Here is a 22755-nt window from a genome sequence, read left to right as displayed (position 1 = left end):
AAGTGAAACTCCTGATGCATTTACTGCAACTTCTCATTCTCATGTGAATTGCATCTGCATACATGTCAAATCAAACTTCTGTTCCTTTTTTTTTTTTTTTTATTGCCCTGTCTGCAAATTGGCCTTCAAATGATCTTGTCAGCCCTTTTAAGGAATGCTCTACTCCAAGTTGATAGTAGTTTTCTTATTTGAAAGAACAGTGTTGTAGACATAGTTCAAATTGTTAGGTTTTTATATTGAGGTTCTTTATCATGCTGGTCACTATTGTGTCCAATTTGTGCAAGATCCAATAGTGCATTACTGGATATAATTCCTTACAGCTGTTCTAGACTTCTCTCTTCTGATGGTAACTAATGTTTCAAGGCCCCATAACCAGTGAAGCTAGTATAAAAGCAAAGTATGTTATTTTCTGTTTCCTTGTGCCTACGATGGGGATTGCACAGTCGCTCTTTCCCTGCATTAGCATGGGATGAACCAAGCTCCGGTAAAGAAAGTTATGCATCTTTGATTTAGTTAGTCAGTTTCTACCCTGCCTTCTGCCTGACTTCAGACTAACACTGCCAACTGTCTCTCCCTGCATTCTTTAAATAAACATCAAAAGCATGCATTTTACAATGGTGAAAATCCACAGCTAGGCATCTGGGTAGCTGTCTGTAACAGACTGTGAAGCAAGGGACCCAGGTTTAAATTTGGATTCTGGTTTTTAACATCACTTCTCCATGGAGACCTCCCACTTCTGCAGCTACTTGTGCACCCTGCTGCCATGAAGTGCAAGTGTTGATGTGTGCACACACCTTGCCAGGTGGCTGGGTGCCCAGGCGATATCTTTAAGGGCCCTGTTCCTGTCCTGCGTTGCAGTTGGGATAGTGGGATTGCTCTTTATGTCCGTTTCTTGGGGATTTTAACAAAAATATGACTGCTTCCAACTGCAGTAAAAAGGCTGACCCTAAAGTTAGGCACTATACTTTCTATACTAGTTAAGCGTTCAGACACCTGCTTCTGAAAAATCCAGTCATTTGTTTAGGCTTCTGAATAAGCACTTGGTAACCTGTCCAGCACCTAGGTCTGAAACTTATGGCAGTGCTTGATTGTAGTCATAATTACACCATAGATGAACCTGGCTCTGTTGACTTATTTTAATGTTTTCTTCTAGGTTTCAAATGTTTCACCACGTTACAGGATAGCAAGTATTCTGCTGCAGTGTCTGTTAATGAACCTTGCAGAATAGCCCAATGAGATTAAATGGGAGTAGGGATAATGGTGGGTGCAGGGGGGTATAGAAAGAAGGAATTATCTTCACAACAAAAACTCCAGGATATTTTTGTATGTGTATAACCACTGCAGAAACTAAAACTTCTGCTATTTATTCCCATTGCAGCTTGTCATGTCCCTCACCTTTGCCCCTGTGAGCCAAGAGCCTTGAGGGGGAACAGGCCACTTCTCAAAATAACAGTTATGGCCTAAGATAGCAGGGAATTTAGTAGTTTGGGGGGGGCGAATAAATCAGACTAGAAACCAACATTAAAATTGTTCTTGTTGTTACTACATCCCAGTGCTCTTTGCACTGTAGCTTTCATGCACGCAAGCCTAACAAACTAATGAGCAATGTGGTGGTAGAAAGCACATCTGTATGTATGCACAATGGAAAGGACATTGGTCAGATACTTCAGAACCTCAGTCCTTTTGCTTAGCAGTGCTACTATTAAGTGGCACCCTTAAAACAATCAATGTCATGCTTGAGAAGCACTGCTCTAGGTTCACATCATTGCAGCTGAACTCTTCCTCTGAACAGTGAGGGGTGGACAGCGCACTAGAATCAGAAGGCTTTATGGGGATGACTTGCAGACTTGTCTAAAGTAGTCAGATCCACTGGTACAAGAGAATGGCATTAGAGTCCTTGTCTTAGTGAAATGTGTGTACACTTAACACAATCCCAGCTGTCTGGAGAGGTGGAAGTAGAATTAATAGAATATTAATAACTAGGTGGTTCATGGCACCAGCCCCAACTTTCTGATCCACAAAGCTTCTCTTCCTGTTCCACACTGTTTGTTGTAAGAAATCTGCAGGCCTGCATCTGTGACCCCTTTCACACATGCTGCCACACTTCCTGTACTTCAGAGTAGCAGGCTTTCTTGCTGTTCGTATGTTTAAGTAGCATTAGCAGCCAGGGCTTGTTCTGTACTGTGCGTCTGTCCTGGAGATTGGGGAAGGGCAGAAAAAAGATAGAGTGAAAAGGGTATAGGGATGAACTGTTTTAAACTGCTTTGTAACGTGCATCTCTAATTCTTAAATTCTGCCCATGTTCCTACTAAGCCCATGGTTGCAGCAAACTTGCAGTGCAGATAGCATAGGAGCAGCTAAATTTCTGTGGGCTTTTTCCTCTAGCCCCCAAACCACTGTCTTTATACAGGAGTGGGAAGCATGCGTTTGTATGTGCAGTGTGACTTACAACAGGTCCTTGTGAATACTGATACTCTGTATGCTCTCTTGTCTAACAAAATATTAGCCTTTTCTGCTCCTGCATCTTTTTAATTATATAGGATACTTAGCTATAGAAAGGGGGGGGGGGGGGCCTGTGTCAACTCCTCATCTGAGTACAAAGGACCTAAAGCAGGGATGGGCAAAATATGGGCCAACTCCAGCCTGCCAAGTGGTTCTGTGGGGTTCTTGACTCTGCCCAGCCCAGGTTTGGGAGCAAGCCTGGGACCTGGCACATGCAGCCAGTCACACTGCCCCAGGCACAGACATGCTGTCTGGTGCAGTATGCAGCCCTCCCTGTCCCCACTCGGGGCTCTTGGACATGCTGGGAGCTGTAGTCTGCAGAGCCAGGTGGCAAGGCAGCCAGACTCAGCTTCCCCACGGCCCCTGTGGCGGCAGCTCCTTGCCCCACTGCCTGGGCTCCCTGGCCCATCTGCCCTGCGCCCACCATGGGGCACCGGACAGTAGGCAGATCTTCCCAGGCAGGGTGCTGCTGGAAGGGATGGGATCTGGACAAAGGTCACAGGGTGACTGTGGGGCTGGGACCAGGGCTTGCGGCAGAGCTGCAATCCGCTCCCCACCTGCCCATGACTATCTCATCTGCCGGGCTGAACATGCCCTTCCTGCAGGGGTTTCAGGCTGGTCTCCATGGAGACCCTACCTGCCCCCAACAGTGGGTTCAGGGCACATGGGCTCAGGGCTGGATAGGATCATTTGGTATCTCCCCAATACCCCCTTCCCTACCCCCTTTTGAGACTAGGTCACTTCCCTCCCTTCCTCTCCCCCCAACAACTCGCCAAAACTCCTTAAGTGGCCCTCCAGCCCCAATAATAGCCCACCCTGACCCAAGTCATTCTTGGTAGCTTGTTCTCCATGTGAAGGCTTTAGTTGGATCAGGTCTGAGAGCAGCCTTAGCTAGCATGCAAATTGCCTTTTCATCTAAATGCAGGTGACCACAATAGATGAAATGAACCTTATCGAGATGGTGAGGCAGGCATGCAGTATGCCAAGTCAACTCCAAGCACCCAAAAGGGAGTTGGCATGTCAGAAATTCCTTTGGATGTGTTATCCAAAGGCTGCTGACGTTGCAGTGATGGGAACGCAGACTAGCATGATGCAAGCAGTTGAAAGCTCACAGTGAAAACCTTCAGTGCCCCTGCTGTTAGCATTCCCAGGGTATGATAGTTGGATAAGCATGTATTTACAAAACATTTACTGACTGCATAGTTACTGCAAAATACCTTGTTGCTATTTTGTTCCTGTACAGTGCATTTTGCTTTACAGATAACTTTTGGAAACAAGTTAGGATTAGAAGACACTGTGTAAATTGGGCAGTAATATTCCAGTGTGCAATCAGCGATAGCACAGTCATGTGGGATTTTTTTGTTTGTTTTCTTGTTCTTTAAAAAGAGAGAATTACTTTCCAGAAGTCACAAAATCCTCTCTCAACCAATGATAAAAATGGTATGGCCTCAATTCAGTGTCTCTGCGTTGGATTAATAATATTTGGTTTCAGTATCGCATGGGAGACGCAATTTAGTTATAAATAGAGCACATACAATTACCTGCACATATCTGGGGGCATGCAGCTAATAAATGAAACTTGCCTTTTTAGGGTCTCTCTTGTGCAAAGATCTGTCTTGATTCTGGTACTGCAGTCCTTGGTGTCCTTATTTGCCTACTTGGTGGTTGTAGAAAAATATGAAGTAATCCTTTCCCACCATCGTTCCCTCCCGCCTGCCCCCTGACACTTGGCTTAGCTGCTGGCAGGCCACCTCTGTTCATTGACATGTTCTGACTGAAATACCTGCCTCAGCTCGTAGCTGAAAGTGTGAGTAATCTTCCCAGACAGGAGTAGCAGTTCCAGCAGACAGCTGTTTAATGGGAATGTGAGGAACCGGTTCTCTAAGCAACCAAGTATGTGGGCTGCTGCTAGGCAACAGCCATCTGGAACCCAGCTTGTTTCCTGGAATGTACCAGCCCATTTGGCTGCTCGGGGATTAACGTTCAGTTGTAGTTGGAGCAGAAGAAAAGAGCTTCAGCATTTTGCCAGGTTAATGTGAATCTGAGACCGTAGGAATTGGACTGTTCTAAACAACAGGCTTTGCTGCAGGTTTTATCCCTTCTCCTCTTGGAATGGGAGTGTTCACTTTTTCACAAAAGCATTTTTGGTGGTAAATGCTCCTTGCTACCATTGTTGCAAGGGCTGGCAGAGGACAAAGGGATTTTGAGCAGGATTATTGGTGATCTGGGTATCAATCTTTTCAGTATTTTCAGAAGAGAAATTTAAAGCCCCACTGCATTCACTCCGGTGTCTCATTCTACCAATAATAGTTGGTATGTTGGGCTGCTCAGTTTTAGCCAATATTGTAAACATTTACTTTTGTATTGTAAACATGCCTCTTTCTTCTTCTGTGGCAAACGTTAAACTATTTCTGTTCTGTTGATGCAAGCAATCCAGGGAGAGCTTCAAAGTTCAGTTATTCTTGCCTTTACTTTACTTTAACTCTGGCTGAGATCTGAAGAGTTACTTTCCTCTCCCTTCTCTACAGGAACCTAGTTCTGACGTGCAGGGCCATCCCTGGGGGTGAGCGGGGTGAATTGGGGTGGCTGCCCCAGGCTCCATGCTTTGGGGGGCCCCATGGAGCTGAGCCAGCTTTGTGTCCAGCCACTTGCCACCCCCACCACTGCATCCAGGCCCCAACCCTGCTACTGTCATCTCTGCTGAAGTGTTGGACTTTGAGCAAAGATATTGGCTGCTGATTGATATCAGTGACAACTTGTGATTTTTAATTATTGCCTAACCCCAGCTATGAGCTGGGTTACAGCAATTTTGTGTGACACATCTCTCTTTCTTCAGAGGTCTCTGGTGAGCTAATAAAATTTGATGCAAGTTAAACAGTTCCAAGAGTGTACAGAGAAGATGATACAGTGGTTGAGGAGATAAACTAGTACCTGAAAGAACAGGGAACTGCCTGCGGATCTGATGCAGACATGTGGCCTTGGAGCTAGTCACTTAACTTTTGTGTCTCTGGCCCTTCCTGTGAAATGGGCAAAACACACAATCCCTGTGAAGCACGAGGCAGAACACTGCTGAAGATGCATATATTTCTATGTGATGGAACTCTTGGACACTGTGGTACATCATAATACTTTAGATTTATGTACTGATAAAGTGCATCTTTCTTCCTCCATAAGAACTAGGGTGAAAAGGGCAGTACTCTTTTTCCTGCTGTATGCCTGTCTGAGTGATCCCTTCAGGCAAGCCTGGGTGAATTCTGTGAATTGACAGTAGCCCTGAAAAGCACTGCAAGAAAAAGTTTGTATTGTCTTCCACCTGGAAATATAAATTACAGTTGCTCTGAATTTTTGTCCTAAAGTGTTGAATGGCAATTGTCATTCAAACGGGAGTGAATTGCTAGCTTGCAAGCAGTTACTCTTAAGTCAGCAATTGTTGTATGGCCAAGTGCTTTATTTCTCCAGCTTCAGGCATTCCTCAGTATGTCTGGTTTGGCTGAGATTTTTGCAGAGGAGTTCACAGATAAGATTTTGCAAAAGTGCTTAGTGTTGGTCCCAGCTTGCTCCAGCTGGAGTCAGTAGGAGCAGGGTTAGGTCTTTGCCAAGTGTTTTTGAAAATTCAGCCCTAACAGAGTTCAGGGCTTAACTCCCTTAAACTCTCGTTTGAAAGTTCCAGCTGGTTCATCTCTAAAGCAGAGCCCTCTCCATGGAGCCTAACGTTTTAGTTGTGTAGAAGATTCTCTGTGGTCCCCTCTGGAGGAGAGCTTGAGCCATACACATTTGAGCCTTAACTCTGTGTACCTTTGTGCTTGAACAGCTGCCTGAAATGTTTAGATGGGAGGAGTCAGGAAGAGGGGCAAAAGGCAGGTACTCACATGATAAGCATTAGTCCCAACAGTTGGTCACTGAAATAACAGATTCTGTTGATGGTGGTCTCCATGGAAATGACAGCACAGCTGTTTGTAAGCTTGGGCTGTTGCTAGAGTTCCTCCCAGCGACAGGCTCTGCCTTCCCGACTTTCAGGCTTGGTAAGTTACTCCCTTGGGCGAACTTGGCCAGTTCAAATATTGTTGCCTTTTCAGTAGCATTTGATTCATGTTGTGCATGTCTGGGAAAGAGCAAGAGCAGACCCTGTCCAAGTATCAAGGTATGACTTGCCATTGTATGTAAGCTTATTTTGTAATCAGCAGTGGTTCTGGTTTTGTCTAGAATAGAGGTTTGTGCAGTTTAAACACGTCTTTCTGTACTCTTATTACAAAAATTGATGCCTTAGGACAGAGGTGGTCAACTAGGTCTACGCATACCCCTGGAGTACTTGGGAAGGCCCCAGGTGGTACGTGGCAGCACAGAGAAGCAGGGGTACTTGGGAAGCATGCCGCCATTTATCAACCAGCTGTCAAGGGACCCTCCCCCACTCATCCAGAGGGTATAGTAGAGGAGGAGTACCCACCAGAAAGGGTATACTCCTCCTTAAAGGTTGAAAACTCCTGCCTTGGAAATACTATGGTGATTTTATGTACTAGAGCAGTAGATCTCGACCTCTTTTTGTACCAGGACCGATTTGTAACCATTGGCCAGTGCCCCTCACTCGCAGCCTGCTGACCTCCACCCCCAGGCTCCAGTGTGTGTGTGGCGGTGGGGGCAGAGAGCATGGAGCACCCAGGAACTCTGCCAACCTGCAAGAGAAGCCATGATTTCCCATGTTTTTATCCTTTAAAGGAGAATACACTTTTAAAGTTTGTTGATCCTTTTAAAAAATTTGTTTGCCACCGTTTCATATTCTTGTAACCTACATTTGGGTCACAATCCATGGGTTGAGGAACACTGTGCTAGAAGATGTACTGAAGATCAACAGAGTAGGTCTAGAGCTATCCAGGTGTCTGACATCCTTCAATTACTGTGTGCAGGACTTCTGGCCTGGAGCTATGCATGCACTCCTCTTTGCTCCTGGATTTCAGTGGGGCTTTGTTTCTACTTAGTCTGATTTTGCTGTGATTTGGTCCTCCCAAAACTGGACAATAAGCAGCTTCCTTCAGAGACTCCAAGGAGCTCTGCTGGAGCAGTGGCCTGTTCTGAAAACCTGTTTGGTAAACGGGCTTCTTCTGAGTTGCTTTAAATCCATTTTCCATCTCCCAATTTCCTTTCTTAAGCACATTTCATACCCCATCTCAAATGAATTCTTGTCTTCCCCACTGATCAGGCCTAATCCTGCTGACCTCTTGCAGTAAATGATGTGGATCAGGAAGGGTGAAAGCCTGTATTACTCAGTAACTGTGGCTGGTCTATGCTTATTGTTCCCTAGCATTTTGCAGTTTTGGACATAAAGCTTGAAGATTGCAGTCTTTATTATGGGAAGTATTTTTGGTATGTCACTTGAAGGCAGGAAAGAGGGCTGCCTGTTCTATGGGAATGAGGAAGTTGTGAAAGCAGCTTGTGCGCAGACCTGTCGATCACCTATATCACACTGGTGCAATATTCTGAGCAGATTCTGTCTGGAGTTACTGTTAATCCTTTGAGGCCAAGAGTTGGCAAGTCCTGGAGTACACATGCTATCAATGATTACAGAAGGGGGAGGGTCAGATACAGAACAGCACCAGAAGTAAGTGGGTGGAGGCAGTCGGCTGTGTTACTTATTAACTAAGTCTCAGTGGAGGAGGATGGATGTGTGTATTGGATTTCTCCTAATACCTGCTTTCTCAAGCTAAAAGCAGATGTTTTATGCCTAGAGAAATAAGACCTTTTATTCTGGGACCCTACAAGGCCGTTGTCCCACATTTAACCTGTGAAATATCAGGGATAGCACTTTCCTGGGGCTAACTTGAGTTAATTGCCATTCCAGCTGGTATGTAAATGACTGTCCTGCACCTGTTTTGATGGGAGTCAAAGCCAGTGTCAAGAAGCCTGGCAGGACAGCAGGCTCTCTGGTTTGGTTGGGACTGGGTGTATATTACTGTACGATTCTACCCTTTCTTGGGCTGCTTCCTGTATCTGTGGAAGAGTGATAATCTGAGTCTTTCTCTCTGAAGGCTACAGTGACCCTTTAAATATTAAGCCAATAGTCTGGCACTTGTGAAAAGGGTTGGTACAGAAAAAGAATTGGGCTGTGAGGATGAGCAAGTCATGTCTGGCTGAGAGCCATTTGGGTCATAGATATTACAGTTTCAAATGTGCTTGAAGAAAACCCTGATTCGTGCTCCAGGCTCGACGCTTCTCTAAACTCTGTCTGTAAGCTGCAGCCTTCACAGTAGTGCCTTTGTACAACCAAACGGACTCCTTGCTCCCACAAACAAAGTGTTCCAGAAAGTGCCTAGCACTGCCCTGGTGGAAGAAGCCATTGTTTAAGAAGCATCTGATTTGCTAAGAATTTCAAACATTACGAAGTTGGGGAAAACCAAAAGATCAGGAGACTCTCTAAGAACACAGTCCAGAGCATCCTGTGTTATATTCAAGGAAATGCCTATATGTGCCAATCAACACCTAGTCCATGTTAACTCAGCTGTGCTTTGCTTGTGTATATTGGAATGGATTGATTGGGAGCTCAGAGCTGAGACATCCAGGTGGGGATACTACTATAGCACTGTGCATTTCTAAGCTTTCAGATCACTTGCCATTAGGCAGCTGGGGCATTTTTCTCAGTTTCCTGCCAAGATCATGAAAGAAGTTAGGTTGGAAAACAACTTCCAGACCATTTGCAAATATGTCGTCTTCCCTTCTTATGCTGTGGTGTGCAGATATGGCTGAAGCACTATTCCACTATGCCCAGCAGTAGTTGTAAGCAGGAGTATGTTGTTCATCTGCGATTGTAAATGGATAAAAAAAAAAGTCTTGTTAAATTAACTACGTGTTTAAAATTGATTTTCATGTGCTTTTTTTGACCTATTCTCAGCTTCAGGCAGTGACAATACCTACTTGGTTTCCCTTCTCTTTCATCAGCACTAGCCTTGTGTGGCGATGTCTTTGGGTTACAAACAGGGGAATGGCTTAAAGCTAAACCAAAAAAATGTGAGCCTTGTAGTAGTAATACCAGCCTAACAAAATTGAAAATGGGTGTCAGCTGTCCCGCACCCAAGGTCCAGTGGAAAACACTATCGTGACTACTGTGACCTTGTGGCATAAGGGGGAGATGGAGGACAGCAGAGTGCAGGCTCTGCCAGCTGAATGTTCCTTCTTTTTGGCACTCTGGCCCCATGGGCTGAGGGCGTGGTTTGTTTTTAACTTGTTAAAGAGTTGTGGTCATAGGGGTGTGGAGAGCTATTTGCCCGGTATTCTAGCCGGGGCTATTCCATTGCTTCTGGTGCTAATGTCACATGACGAGATCAGCAGATCTTCCTTTTTGCTGGATTGTGTCCCATGGGCAATAGATAAGAGCAGAGCCCATGAAGGAGTTGGCTGTGAGTAGAGCTAGGGATGCAGCCAGTGGACCAGCATTTAGAGAACCTTGGTGACAAATGAGCAGTTTTCTCTCATCAGTGTTGAGTTTTTGCATCAGGTTTCATGAAGTTTAGATGCACATCTTATTTAAAAGGACTGGGCACCAGTAGGTATTTCCCATTCTTTTCTGTTCACATAAAGAGAAGCCTTGCTTACAACAAGGGAAGCATAGACCACTCCTGCCACTGCTGACACTAGTTCATCTCCAGTGCTGTTAACACTCAGAGTCCTGTGTTTTGACAGGCTGCTGGCTGCCATCAGCACTTTCAATAGTATTGGCTAGGTCTGCTGTGAGAAGCTTTTAAATAGCATGCTTAAAGTTAAGATAAGCCATATATGTTGCATGCTCCCACAGTTTCAAACTTTAGCACAGCTGAACCATGGTTGTCTTTGGAACTGTTGCAGTTTTGCAGAAGAAGCTTCTCACTGTTCTCCAGGCTTAAAGATGAGCTGGTGTAAGCGTGTCTTTATTGTGCAAGAGCACTAGGTGTGAGCTGCCTCAGTTGTGCCAGCTGTGCTTCTGGATCTTGGAAAGATAATGTGAGAACAGTATGCTGTGGGTTGATGAATAACCACTGAAATGGAAAAAGTAGTACTGCAAGAAAGAATTGTTCTATTGTTCTATAATTATGGCTTTGTCAGCATGACACCAGCTTCTCAGACATCTTGAGCTTATGGTCTTTGTTTAAACTGCACTACATCCATGTCCTGGCATCCTGCAGTCCTATTGCTCATCACTTTATTTACAATTGAAACTCTAAATAAAAATCCAATCAACCTGTGCAAGAAGCAGTTCTTGCAAATGACTAAGAGGCCAGTAAGTTAAAACACTGGCAGCTGTTGCCTTTGGAATGACCAGTTAAAATCTAACTGACTTCCTCTTTACTTTCCCACCATGTAATTTTTCTTCCGTCTCACTTAAGCCAGATACAGACTTTTACTGATATAAGTAATCAGAAACCAGTCTACCCAGAACAGAACAGAAGAGTGGTTTTTCCACTCTCTCTCTCCAAGCTCTCAATTCTAATCCTCAAAGGAAATTTACAAAACACTTCAGAGAGGAGCCTACGAACTTCACTTCATCGACCTCCTGTATACAAAAAATCATGGACTAAATATAGACATTGGATTTATGATGCACTATAACCTGCCTGACATCTGACTCCCCAGGTACCTCTCTGCTATTTAACTGCTACATTCATCCCCCTTCTGCCCCACCCCCACCCAACCTGTCTCTCGCCCACTGACTCCTCAGTTTACATCTTCACTGACTGCCTGTCTTGCATGCACACCAGCCCAGCCTCTGGCTTCTTTACTATTCATTCCATCCAGGAAGAGCGCACACGCCAACTGCAGAGACTTCCTCAGCCTGACAAAGGATTTTTAAACCCAAAAGCTTGGTAAACCTTTTTTTAACTATTTAAGTTCATCTAATAAAAGATACCAAATTCACCCAAAGAACCTTGTCTGCCTGTGACTTTAGACCAGCATGGCTACAGCCTACACCCTTGTTCATTCAGACTCTTTATCTATCTTGTATAATCTAAGTAATCCCCATTCAGAGAGCTAGCCAGAAGTAAAGTGGAAGCTAGGTGAGAGCTATTTGTGCCATTCCACAATCCAAGAACAAGAGGGCATGAATAAAATTAAGTGGTGGCAAATAGAAAACAAAAGAAATGCAGTTCCCTGTAGTGCGCAGTTAACTTGTGGAACTTACCACTGCAGGATATGCTTGAACCAATTAATTGGGAGTAAGAGGAAATGGGATATGAATAATTAATGGTCCAGCTTTGTCAAGCACTTGGGAGATTAAATGCATTATGATTATCAAGCATGTGTCTCAGTTCTGCTACTAGGTAAAGTCTCTTGAGTGTTTTGGTTCCACATTGTCGGGAACTGGTTAAGATGAGGAAGAAATTTCCACTAGGTGCATAAGTCCATACAACAAAGCATTTTGGGGGGTGGATTGGTTGGCTGGTTTGAAGGTGGGAGTCATGCCTGCCTTAAGCTATCCTGCCTTGTATGCTGAAAATTACCACTTGCCTAATAGCTGGAGAAAGAAGCAAGACCCTTCTGGAGAGCAACAGTGAAACTGCCAAGTGCTGTTAATGTCACTCTGCTCTTCCTTGGGACAGCTGCCTGCAAAGTTAAGAATGTGGTGCTGCAGTTGTTCTTACTTGGTTCACAGTTGCACAGTTACTTGCTAGTCCTTTTGGTTGTGAAAGCTAAATTTTAAACAAAAGCCTGGGTTCCACAGAGACAGTGCTAGGATGGATGGGCCTCCAATGTCCTTTGACACTGCTCTAACCACAGCTGATGATGGGGCAGCAAAATGCTGGCAGCCAGTTCATACTGATTCTCCTATTGTAATTCTGCTGGTGCTAGCAACAAGGACAGAGCTCCCTCATATGATTTGGAGCTAAATAGGGCTTTCTGGTACTGACAGATTCCTGGTTTGTGCCTAAGGGGGGAACAAAACAGCTGAAAGGGGATGTACAGGGCTCTACAACCAAAACTCCTAGTGAAACAAACATTTGTTTTTTACAGTGCTAGGATGTATATTGGAAGGAAAGTGATGGTTAATAAAGTTAATATGGTCTCATTTGAGGACTGGTTTGTGCAGTGCAAAGCTTTATAATAGCCAAATCTTGGTCACCCCAATGCCAACTTTCAAATTTTCCCATTGGTGCTTCCAGAAGTAAATTGGGCACTGGTCTTCCATGATGCACAGATGTGCTCTTGCTAGTCTCTGCTGGCAATGCTCTTTGAGCCCTTGTCACATGCTCAGCTTGTCCTTTTGCCTCCCTCCTCTATTGGCTGGTACCAGTCTCTAAGTGGCAAGTCTTTTAGCTGGTAGCAGCAATGACTGCTGTAGGCTACATCTGCTATAAACCTGATGACAGACACAGCTGTGTCTTTCAGGGTGGTAGTATCTCTTTCTTTGCAGCTGTGTCCACTGAAGCCTCAGTTTTGATCCAGTTATACCAACCCCTTTGCCATTATAGTTCACTTCTTGGAGAAAGGGCAGGAGGGTATGTGGCAGTCTGCTAATACGATCTGCCTTCATGCAGACGGCATCTTACTGGTAGACTCTATGGCCATAGCTATAATGGCAAAGTGCTCCCTGTACAGATGTAGCCAGGAGGGTCCTGGGTTTCATCTTGGCTGATTTATGGTTGGAGTTGATGGGGCTGCAACAGAAAAATGCCCCAAAAAAGCAGAGGCAAGGCACCCGTGTGACTCCTATTTTTTGTAATTGCCTTTATTTGAATTTACAGTCAAAGTTATCTTAATAGATTCTGAGCCCTTGTTGGGAGGGTGGCATACAAATCAAATAAATAGTTCCCTATGAGTGTCTGTATTTAGACCTCAGTCCCTTTGGCTGACTTGAGAGCAAGGATGCAGAATGACTTGCTTCCTTCTTTTGAGCCCATGGTGACTCATGGGTGGGACAGAGCCAGCTTCTGGCTGCTCTGACTGAAAAGATTCACTGATTGTATCTGTAAAAGGGGAGGCCTTGATGTCTGTAAAGCAGAAGCCTTGTAGTAAACAAATGTGCCTGGCCTTTGAATGGGAGAATTAATTCTGTCATGTCAATGCTGCTGCTTTTAGAGGACTGTATCATCCTCTTTTGTCCCCCAACCTTCCCTTTTGTTTGCTTTTCACTCCCTTCATCCCTTAAAAGCAAATTCTTAAATTGTTGGCAAGTCTCAGTTCGGCTTTAGGAGCAAGTCGAACTCTTCATGGTGCTGCAAACTCTCTGTTTTTGGAAAGCCTGCTGTGGGCTAAGCAGTACACTAACGTTTGTTTTGGTCATTACTGTAAGTCTGGTCCATTTATTGACCATAGTTTTAAAGTATTCTGCTTATAGGTAGGATATCTTGTTTTGAAACCTCCCCAGCTACCCCATACGTATAGGGGAACTCTTTTGAAGCCTGTTCATACAAGTCCTTAGTGACTCTAGCCCTAGATGGTGTGATGGCTTTGAGTGTGATCAGGTAGGTCTGGGGGTAATTGGGCTAGACTCCTTCTTAATTATGGTTTCAGTGTCTCTTGGCTCTACTAGTCTAAATTTTTACTCTTTTGACTGTGGGGGGTGGGGGGAGTTTCAGGAAGGAATTAATAGTATTTCCAAAGAGCCACCTAAATATTTCACAAAACAAAGTAACTAGTGCAAATTTGACTTGCTCGTGCTCTCTCTCACTTAAGAACTGAAATAATTTAATTGCCAGCAGTGTTAATTCAGTGACAATAATACATCTTTGGGGTAGCTGGTGGAGTTGGCTTTTGTTGCTCCAATTTAAAGTCTCTATTGAAACCCACTTCACTCTGGAGAGTGGAGAGAAACAGACTGGGTGGGAAGAAACTGCCAACTTGCCACAAGTGTTTCTTCAGTCTTATCCCTGAGATGCTACATACAATCAAGGTGCTTGTTAACCCTGCCGTTTTTGCAGCGGGGCTCTCTGGAGATGACCACAGGGGTATGAATCCCAGCGGCACAGGAGTTGCCTGGTCACTGGGAGGTTTCTTTGGTGGTTTAACCTGACACTTCATTCTTTTAAATCCTTGGCCTTTGTGGGTAGCTTTCAGTTATTAAAAGTGATTAAAGTTTAAACTGTTAATTATTACCCAGAAATTATCAGGGCAGGGACCATGATTTTATAGAGTTGCAGTCTTTGTAAGGAACATAGAGGAGAAGCATCAGTAAATGCCACAAAGCAAGTCTTTGGTAAAAGCATTTATAATAACATGTCTGCCAAATACACCTAAACTTCCATTCCCAATTAGGAACCTCCCTGAGAAGCTAAGGCACTTGGGTATGCTGGAAAGCCTGTCAAGTTGTTTGTATTTAGAGGACTCTGTGTTCCCTGTTGCTAAGAGAGGCTGGGTGGTGTTTCTTCTTATAAGTCTCTAGGCCTATGGACATTGACCTCCAACCCTTGGTTTTGCTTAAATACTGTAGTTCCTGACCTATCCCGCTTGGGTGCTGTTATGCTAATGTTGTTGTGATCAACCCTGGAGGCATTTCAGTTTCAGACTTCTGTAGGAGAAAGGGGTGGTTATGTTTCTGTACAGTACCTTGTAAAGTGTCCTAGATTAAAGCTGTATTTGCTTTCTGAAAGAAGTACTTACTGTCCCAGGAAACTATTTTTTCTAGATCTTCAGGGGTGTATTTAATTTGTTGGTGCTACAAACCCCTTACTTTGGCAGTGCTGTTTATTTAAGTGCATCATTAAGTTAAGGTGGTCAAAAACTAGACTGGGGGTGGGGGGAGTGTGTAAAGCTGTTTGCCCACTATTTCTTAAAGCAGTGCCCAGAGACCCAAATAGAAATTGAACGCATTGCACTAGACCCTGTAAAAACAAGCAGCAAGGACAGGCCTCACTCCCAGAAATCCCAGTCTAGGATTTAGACAGTATGTGACAGATGACCAAGTGCAGTAGCAGATGGCTGTTGTATTGCTTAAATTCACTAAGATTTGCTCACAAGCTGGGGGTGGGGAACCTTGTATTAACTTTCTAATCTGATTCTCAGAGGCTGGATGCCAAGCTTTGCCAAACCAATGGAAGATCAGTATGATCCATGTGTTGTCTCTTAACAAGATTAGCTTATGGGACAGCAAGCAGTTGCCCAGCTGAAAAACCAAGAGTTTGATTGCATATTACAGCTCTTAAGAAGGATGTATTCTTCATTTTATGAGAAGTGCTAGCTATTAAAGTCAGGAAGAAGGCCGCAAAGTTTGCGGTATTTAGTGTCAATGAAGAGGGACTGACTTTAGAAGATAGCAAAACCTTACCTTGGTTCACATACTTCCTGGGGATCTAGGTAGTATAGCAACCAGTCTTGTTTTTCTGTCACTTGAAACTGAGGAAAATGTTGTTTGGCTCTTTGTAGAGCAGCAGTTCCCACTCTGTGGTATACCAATAGTATGCGGTGGTACATGTTAAAGGATTTGTTATATTGGCTTGGTATGACACAAAATTGCTGGTGGTACTTAAGGTTGAATTGAAAATTTTTTTCTGGTGGTACCTGAAATTGTACAGGCTTCCCTCGCTTTATGTGGGTTCTGTATGTATGAATTAACTTTTATATGATGACCCTCTTTTTTTTATACCAAAAATTTGTTATCTGAGAAGGTAAATTCACTTTTATGTGATCTGTGTGGTGGAAACCTGCAGTCAACTGCTTTGTGTGGTGCATTGTGGGAGTGACAAGCACCAAAATATAGTCTGTGTGGATCTGTGCTCCTTGCTCACTGTCTGACACATGTTTCTGTAGCTGCCACCCCCATTATAGTAGTGCCCTGTGCTTGTGTGTACTTTCTGCTCTTGGAGAGTACCAAACTTGTCTTGTCTTGTAAAAGTGGCAGAAATAAGTCTGGGGATCAGTACAGTCAAAGTTTTGGAACATATCCCTATTTGTTACATTTGTAAAGTGGGTTCCCTTTATGTGAATTCAAGTTATGCACCATTTTCCAGGAATGCATGTACAACAAAGCAAGGGAAACCTGTACTATTTTAAATTGGTGTGCAGTCTGTCAGTTTGGAAACTGCTGTTTGTAGAGAAAAGCAAGGTACCTGAAATAAGAGTTGGCTGTTAGAAATCCGATACAGCCCCTAGCAACAGGGAGACGATACAGGTCGAGACTCTATTGGCTGGTGTAATTATTGTGGGTGTTCCCAAAGGAAACTAACCCCACTGTGCAGCTGTCTAAGAAGAGAGATTGTTACTTATCTGTTGTTGGGCCCCTCCCTTTCTAATGCACTTCTGTTCTGAAGATGGGATAAGGTTGTTGATCTTGTTAAGGTAGAAGGAGCTACTCTCCAGGAGTTTAATTCAGCAAAATGAATAAACGGAGTTGAAGGAATGAACTTTGAGTGTCCTGTCTAGTTACTAACAAGTGCGTTTAGAGTTGTTCAGAAGCTGCCCTTCCATTTACAAGCATATGGGCAAAGGTGATCAGGAGGCCATTCTCCTCTGTATGTTTACTCCAACATTACAATGATAATGGGAAGCTTACTTAACTGAAGATTCATGTTTTAGAAGGGAGGGTACAGATGCAATTGATAGACTAACTACACAAAAACTTATTTTCTCCCTCTCATCTTATGAACTTGAGCTCACTTCATCAGACAAGCATAGAGCAGCTTGTAAGTGAACTGGGTAATTTGATGTTGTCATCATGGTCCAGGAAATAGGAGACCAGATTTTTGTGAGTGGTGTTTTTAGTGGACCAACTGCATGCTTGAGATAAACTTGGACAAGATTTTGATGGCCGTGCATTTTTTTCCAAGTTATAAATTTAGACAAGCTTTTAAATATCTCAACCATGCAGTTGGTCCAATAAAAGTTATTATCCAGAAAAATCCTTCCCTTTTTTGTATTGTCATGTTGTTGGTGCTAATAGAGAGTCACTGTCTAGAGTGACTTAATATTTCATCTTTTGATCTTAGCTAGTCTTGAAAGGGAACAGTCTGTTTTGCCTATATAAAAAGGGGATCATGCCAGCTCCATATCTTGTTTGCATCTGCTGGCAACATGAGCTGTTTTGTTTGTTTGTTTGTTTCCTTGGAGTTGGATGGATATGGGGGAGAAAGAAGGCAGATATGCACTCCAGCTCTTGCGTGGCTGGGAAGGCAGTGATCTTGTTTTGACTGCTTCAGTTTTGTATGGCTGAGTTGCTGGTTCTGTGCCACACTCCTGCCAAGTGGTTAATCCCCTACAGTAGTCTATGATCTGGGATTGCCAGAGCCATTTATATCCTGAGGTTTTCATAAAATCATAGCTTCTAAGGCTGGAAGGGACCTCGAAGATCATCATCGGGCCCAGTCCCCTGCACTAGGCAGGAAAGAGCTGGGGTCAGGTGACCTGACTGCCCAGTCTCTTCTTCAAGACTTCCAGAGTAGGTGATTGCACCACCTCTCAAAGGAGCTTTTATTGCACAGTCTGGACTGCAAAGAAGTTCTTCCTAATGTTGCGTCTGAAACAGTCTTCCAGGAGCTTGTGACTATTGCTTCTGGTTTCCCCAAGGATGCCCTGGTGAACAGTTGTTCACCGAGCCCTTGATGTACACCCCTAATGTAGCAGTAAGCTGCTACCAAATGCCCTCTTAGCCTTCTCTTTTCCAGGCTGAAAAGTCCCAAGTCCCTCAGCCTTTCGTCATATGGCTTGCTGTGCAAGTCTCTAATCATATGGGTGGCCCTCCTCTGGACTCTCCAGTTTTACCACATCCTTGTTAAAGTGCAACACGCAGAACTGGACACAGTACTCCAGTTGGGGGTCTCACCAAAACCGAGTAGAGTAGAAGAATCACTTCCTTGGTTTTGCTGGAGATGCATCAATCGGTGCATGCCAGAGTATTATTTGCCCTGCTGGCAACAGTGTTGCTTTGCTGGCTCATATTTATACTGTGGTCTTATTACCCCCCAGTTCCTTTTGTTTGTGGTGCTGGTCAGTTTGGAGGTGTGGTGGGGGTGGTTCATCCCCAGGTGGAGCACTTTACATTTCTCAGTGTTGAACAAGGTTGGTGCACCATCAGGTATCCATGAGTCACAGGACAACAAAGGGCTGGAATAGAATATGGGTTATGAAACTGCTTGTCTGTCAAATTTTAACAAGATTCTTTGGGTAAATCTGATATCTTTTAATTAGACCAACTAATTTATTTATAATTTAATTTATAATTTAGACCAATAATAAGGTATCAGATTTGCCCAAAGAACCTTGTCTTCCTATGCTCTTAAACCAACACAGCTACAACCTATACCCCTGTTAAAATTTGAAGCATCTGAATTTTAAAATGGTCAATATTGGTCTTGTCTCCATCCCTAGACCTAAACTGTTGAAATCATGAAGGAGCAAAAATAAAATAAAAAATAGAACAGTTGTGAATGGGAAAAGTAGCAATTTTTAAATATAACTTTCCACAAAAGTAAAACAAGTGGCAAAGGGGTGTCTAAAGAGCATTTTATGATGGAAGCCATAAGATCCTGGGCAGATCTCTTGTTTTCAGTACAGTAGAGATGCTAGACTCACAGGCTTCCACTGTGGAGCCAAAAAAAGAGTGCACACATGAGGTTGATTGTTAGTAAGCCCTATGGAGGGTACACTCTGTAACTTGACTTGCAGGTGAGGCCAGATCTGTGATTCATCTGCATGTGATTAGAAGGAAGCAACTAGTTGTAGCAAGTAAAGTCTGAGAACCACTTCAGGGAGTCTGGTTAGATGCTTCTGAGCTGCTCTGCAGGGCCAGTTGTTACAAAGACTTGTTTTGCTTCTATGGAAACTGAATGCAAATCACTCATTCCACACAATAGAAATGTGTATGAAAATTAGACCCCAAAAGTAAAATGCAGTTGAAGTTATATCTGGCTGTTTTTCTCAGCTTTGCTGCTGACTTGCTAGGTCTGTGGTCTTAAGTAAATCACTTCCAAGTTTCTGCATCTTCCTCCTGGTAAAGCTGAGAGACTGGATGTCTGCTGCTTTTTGCAAAGTTCTCCTGCACACAAGGCACTGCATATGAGACATTTTAGAATATCTCCGTAAACAGGCTCTTTGAATCTGTTCTTATGGAACCAAAATGGGTGTATAATTTCCCCTTCCACCATGTTTTCCTAACTCCTTTTTTTTTTTATTAGCAGTAGCAAGCAAGAGGAAGAATACATTTTGAGAATGCTTACAGTTTTGCACTAATTACACCAGTTGCAAAATAGAGATTTTTTTTTTCAGATGTCCTGCTGATTTTTGGCCTTGTAAAGAGGCTCCTCACTTTGCTTGGATTAGACCTTTGAATATGGCACTTGAAGTGAAGATTTATGTTGGCTTAACCAATAATTCCTCTACTTACTCTTTCTTGAGCTGCACCAGTTTATTGCCATGCTCAACTGATAGAGCTTGCTTTATTTCAGTGATGTGTTTTTATGAGTACAGTTTGTGATCACATAGTAGCCAAAGTGCTTAAACCTCTTTTGCATTTGAAAGGGTACAGAGTGAAATCAAACTGCTAACAGGGCAGAGGGGCAGTGGTTCATCCCCTTTCCCACACTTGGGTTCATTTTTATTTATTTATTTATTTTAATACTGTAAAAAGTAGTGACTGTTCCTTTCTCTCCCTCCCATCTGTGATACTTTACCTCTCAACTTTTGAAGATCAGTGTGTGCATGCTTCAGTTAGACATTGCCATTCATGGTGTTAAGTTCATTTCCACTACTTTTTAAGGGTTGGAAATACTTTCAATCCAAGGTAGGACATAGTCAGAATATTTAAAGCAGTTTGAATTGGAAATCACTTTTGCTTTAGATTTTTTTTCAAATGAAAACTTATAACCTAGAACATTAGGTTGCTTGCAAACTTTAAAAGAAAAGAGGGGACACGCTTTACCAGAAGAATTAGTGTGTTGCTCCACAGCATCTGTCTATATCGGGTGCTTCAGCAGGGCTTTTTTGGCACTTTTATCTAATAACTGATTCAATCGGCTATTGGATAAAAGCATCAGAAAAGCCCCACTAAATTGCCTTATCTATACAGATGTTCAGAAAGCCAGGTCCAACTAATGCAATGCCCTTTCTAGGCAAATGCTGGGCTCAGTACAGGGGTCCGTAGAGTTTAAAGTAAAACACTGTTTTTTGGGGCCTTTTTGGTTAATATCTGCCGTCTTAAAGCATTTGGACTTGTACATGAAAAGCAAAGGTAAGACTCGGATCAGAACATGGCTAATCTCACTTCATTTTTAAAAAAATATGCGACTCTTAATGTTTTTCTTTAAGCACTTGGGAGGGTGCCCTAGAGCTGGCAACCCCCAGCATGCTTGCCAGTGTGGCACAAAGGATTTTGCTTGGCCTGTGTACCTCAGGGCAGACGGTGGGAAAGAGGCTGGGGCTGCATTGCCACAACAAGGATCCGGGCCCCTTGCAGCTCTCCTGCAGCACACCAACATCTTGCAAGTCAAGGTTGCAGGTGTTTCTGCCCAAACACGTTGCCCAGCCCTGTTCTAGAGCCTCGTTCTATGGTTTTTCTAAAGGCCATGGGAAAGGGATCTTGAAAAGTGGATGTGGTAGCCAAGACCCAACATATAGTTTGCTGGAAGATATAGTACAGATATTTAAATCGTAATTGTCTAGTAATAGGAATTAAGATTCTAGAATAAGCTGTTCTGGGTGCCAGGAAATTAGATTTTATTTCATATTTACTTGGTAAAAAGGGATGTTTACAGCAGGATGGAGACAGAGATAATTGGAACACGACCATTACATTCCTGGAAAAAAGCATTACCTTTCAAGCTACAGTACCCAGATTCTCCTTAAAGTGAATGAAATAGCAAAAGCTCATCTGACTTTGAATTGTCTTGGTCACCCAGAAATGAGAGAGGATTCTGCAAGGACTGAACTGGCTTCAGCAATGGCAACAGAAAGGCAGTATTTCATATGGTATCGGTCACATTCTTTACCACAATTGAGACTGTTAAAGGCCAGTATGCGACGTGTTTAATCCTTGGCAGTGCTGCTTTCCAGCAGTGGTAGCCTGCAGGCAAGTGGTGGAAATGAGTTATGAACAAAGGACTTCTCTAATCAGTGGGGGATAGCATATTTTCTTAGTGTCCTCCACTCTTGTTCACGAGAGCTAATTTAGCCTGCTGTCCAGTAGGAAATGAGGAAATTGTAAAGATTGGGCATTAGTCAGTTATCTGAGCCTTGAAGGCTAAAACAAAAATCTGGCTGACAGAGCCAGGAGATACTGGCCAAAACTGGGGTTGACAGGCTGGCTGGAAGTTGCAGATAATTCGGTATAGAGGACGCCAACTTCTAAATATGTAGCATTCCAAAAATAGCTCTGCAAAGAGAACCGAAGGGGGGGGAAATCAATTAACCACAGTACAGCTAGGAATTTTAATAACCTGCTTGGATAAGAGGAAAACATAATTTCAATGATGGAAAGAGTCAGCTACTACTAAACCAGAAATTCTTGCTGTAGAAATGTTTTTTTTTCCATCTGATCACAGACTGTATTCATCATTCTCATGCTCTGCCTTTTGACCATTTAGTTGATAGCAAATTCTGCTGGCAGTGGAGAAAGCTGAAAAACTGTTCAAATGTCATGAGTCCCGACTCTGCCTTGCACTCATCTTTAAACCAAGCAGCTCGCTGACTAACAGAAATGAGTTTCCAGCGTTTTGCACTGTCCATAGTGTTAAGTCTTCTCCCTCTGAAAGTCCAGTCTTGCAGTTTTAAATGCAGTATTTGTGTTGCAGCAGCACTTGGAGGCCCCCTTCTGACGGGCATGGTACTATTGACTGTACTCCAGTGAAAGATTGAGAGGGTCTTGCCCAAAATGCTTATAACCAAAATAAACTCCATTCTCTTTATCATGGTAGAGAGACTTTCTCAAGGAAACCTTAATTTGTCCCTTTTCCCTTGTGTGAGACTCCAGCTGGTGATGGTAACAAATCTAAGCTTGGTCAAGAATGGCAAGTCCTTTTTCCTTCCCATTTTATGCTTGTAGAAACAATGGGCAGGGGCTGGGGCATGATTAACAAACAGGCAAGCATCTTACATCTAGTTGGGACTTCTTCCCAACTTGAGAAGCTGCAAGAGCAAGCTGCTTGGCAGTGAGGAGTATGAAAACAGGTGCGTTTCTGTAGAGGGAAGAAGACTATCGGCAATGGGGTGGGGCCTCCACTGGCATTCTCCTTTGATCAGCATTGAGCTGCCCTTTCTAGGACAGTCCATTAAGCAGTTGGCATGGGATGTCGTTTGAAGCTTGCATTCCTCTCCTCCCTTCCCCCGCTTACTGCTGGTGAAGTTAGTTAACTTTCAGAAGTGCTGTCTGAT

General features: G+C 43.5%; 1 protein-coding gene and 1 long non-coding RNA gene across 5 annotated transcripts in view; one reads left to right on the top strand and one right to left on the bottom strand.

Moving 5' to 3' along the window:
• The window catches only part of LOC109313261, a 20903-nt gene extending 15496 nt beyond the window's left edge, over positions 1-5407 (bottom strand). The window contains exon 1 of the long non-coding RNA XR_002102009.1: positions 5395-5407. This is a non-coding gene — a long non-coding RNA (uncharacterized LOC109313261). The remainder of the gene's footprint in view (positions 1-5394) is intronic.
• LOC109313259 (disks large-associated protein 4-like) overlaps positions 1-22755 on the top strand; it is a 50568-nt gene that overhangs the window by 9673 nt on the left and 18140 nt on the right. The window contains exon 1 of one of the 4 annotated variants that reach the window (XM_019539745.1): positions 6556-6643. The exons of 1 other annotated variant lie outside the window; for it this stretch is intronic. In XM_019539745.1, coding sequence (XP_019395290.1) covers positions 6592-6643 — 52 coding nt within the window. In that variant the 5' untranslated portion in view covers positions 6556-6591. Of the gene's footprint in view, positions 1-6555; positions 6644-22755 lie in introns of those variants that run through there. 2 more of the 4 variants (XM_019539747.1, XM_019539748.1) reach the window with 2 other exon arrangements.

This window comes from Crocodylus porosus, unplaced genomic scaffold, assembly GCF_001723895.1.
Source record: "Crocodylus porosus isolate Cpor-Errol unplaced genomic scaffold, CroPor_comp1, whole genome shotgun sequence".
Classification (NCBI taxonomy): Eukaryota; Metazoa; Chordata; order Crocodylia; family Crocodylidae; genus Crocodylus; species Crocodylus porosus.
The sequence above is the reverse complement of the archived record's forward strand: the minus strand, read 5'-3'. Positions and strand labels throughout refer to the sequence as shown.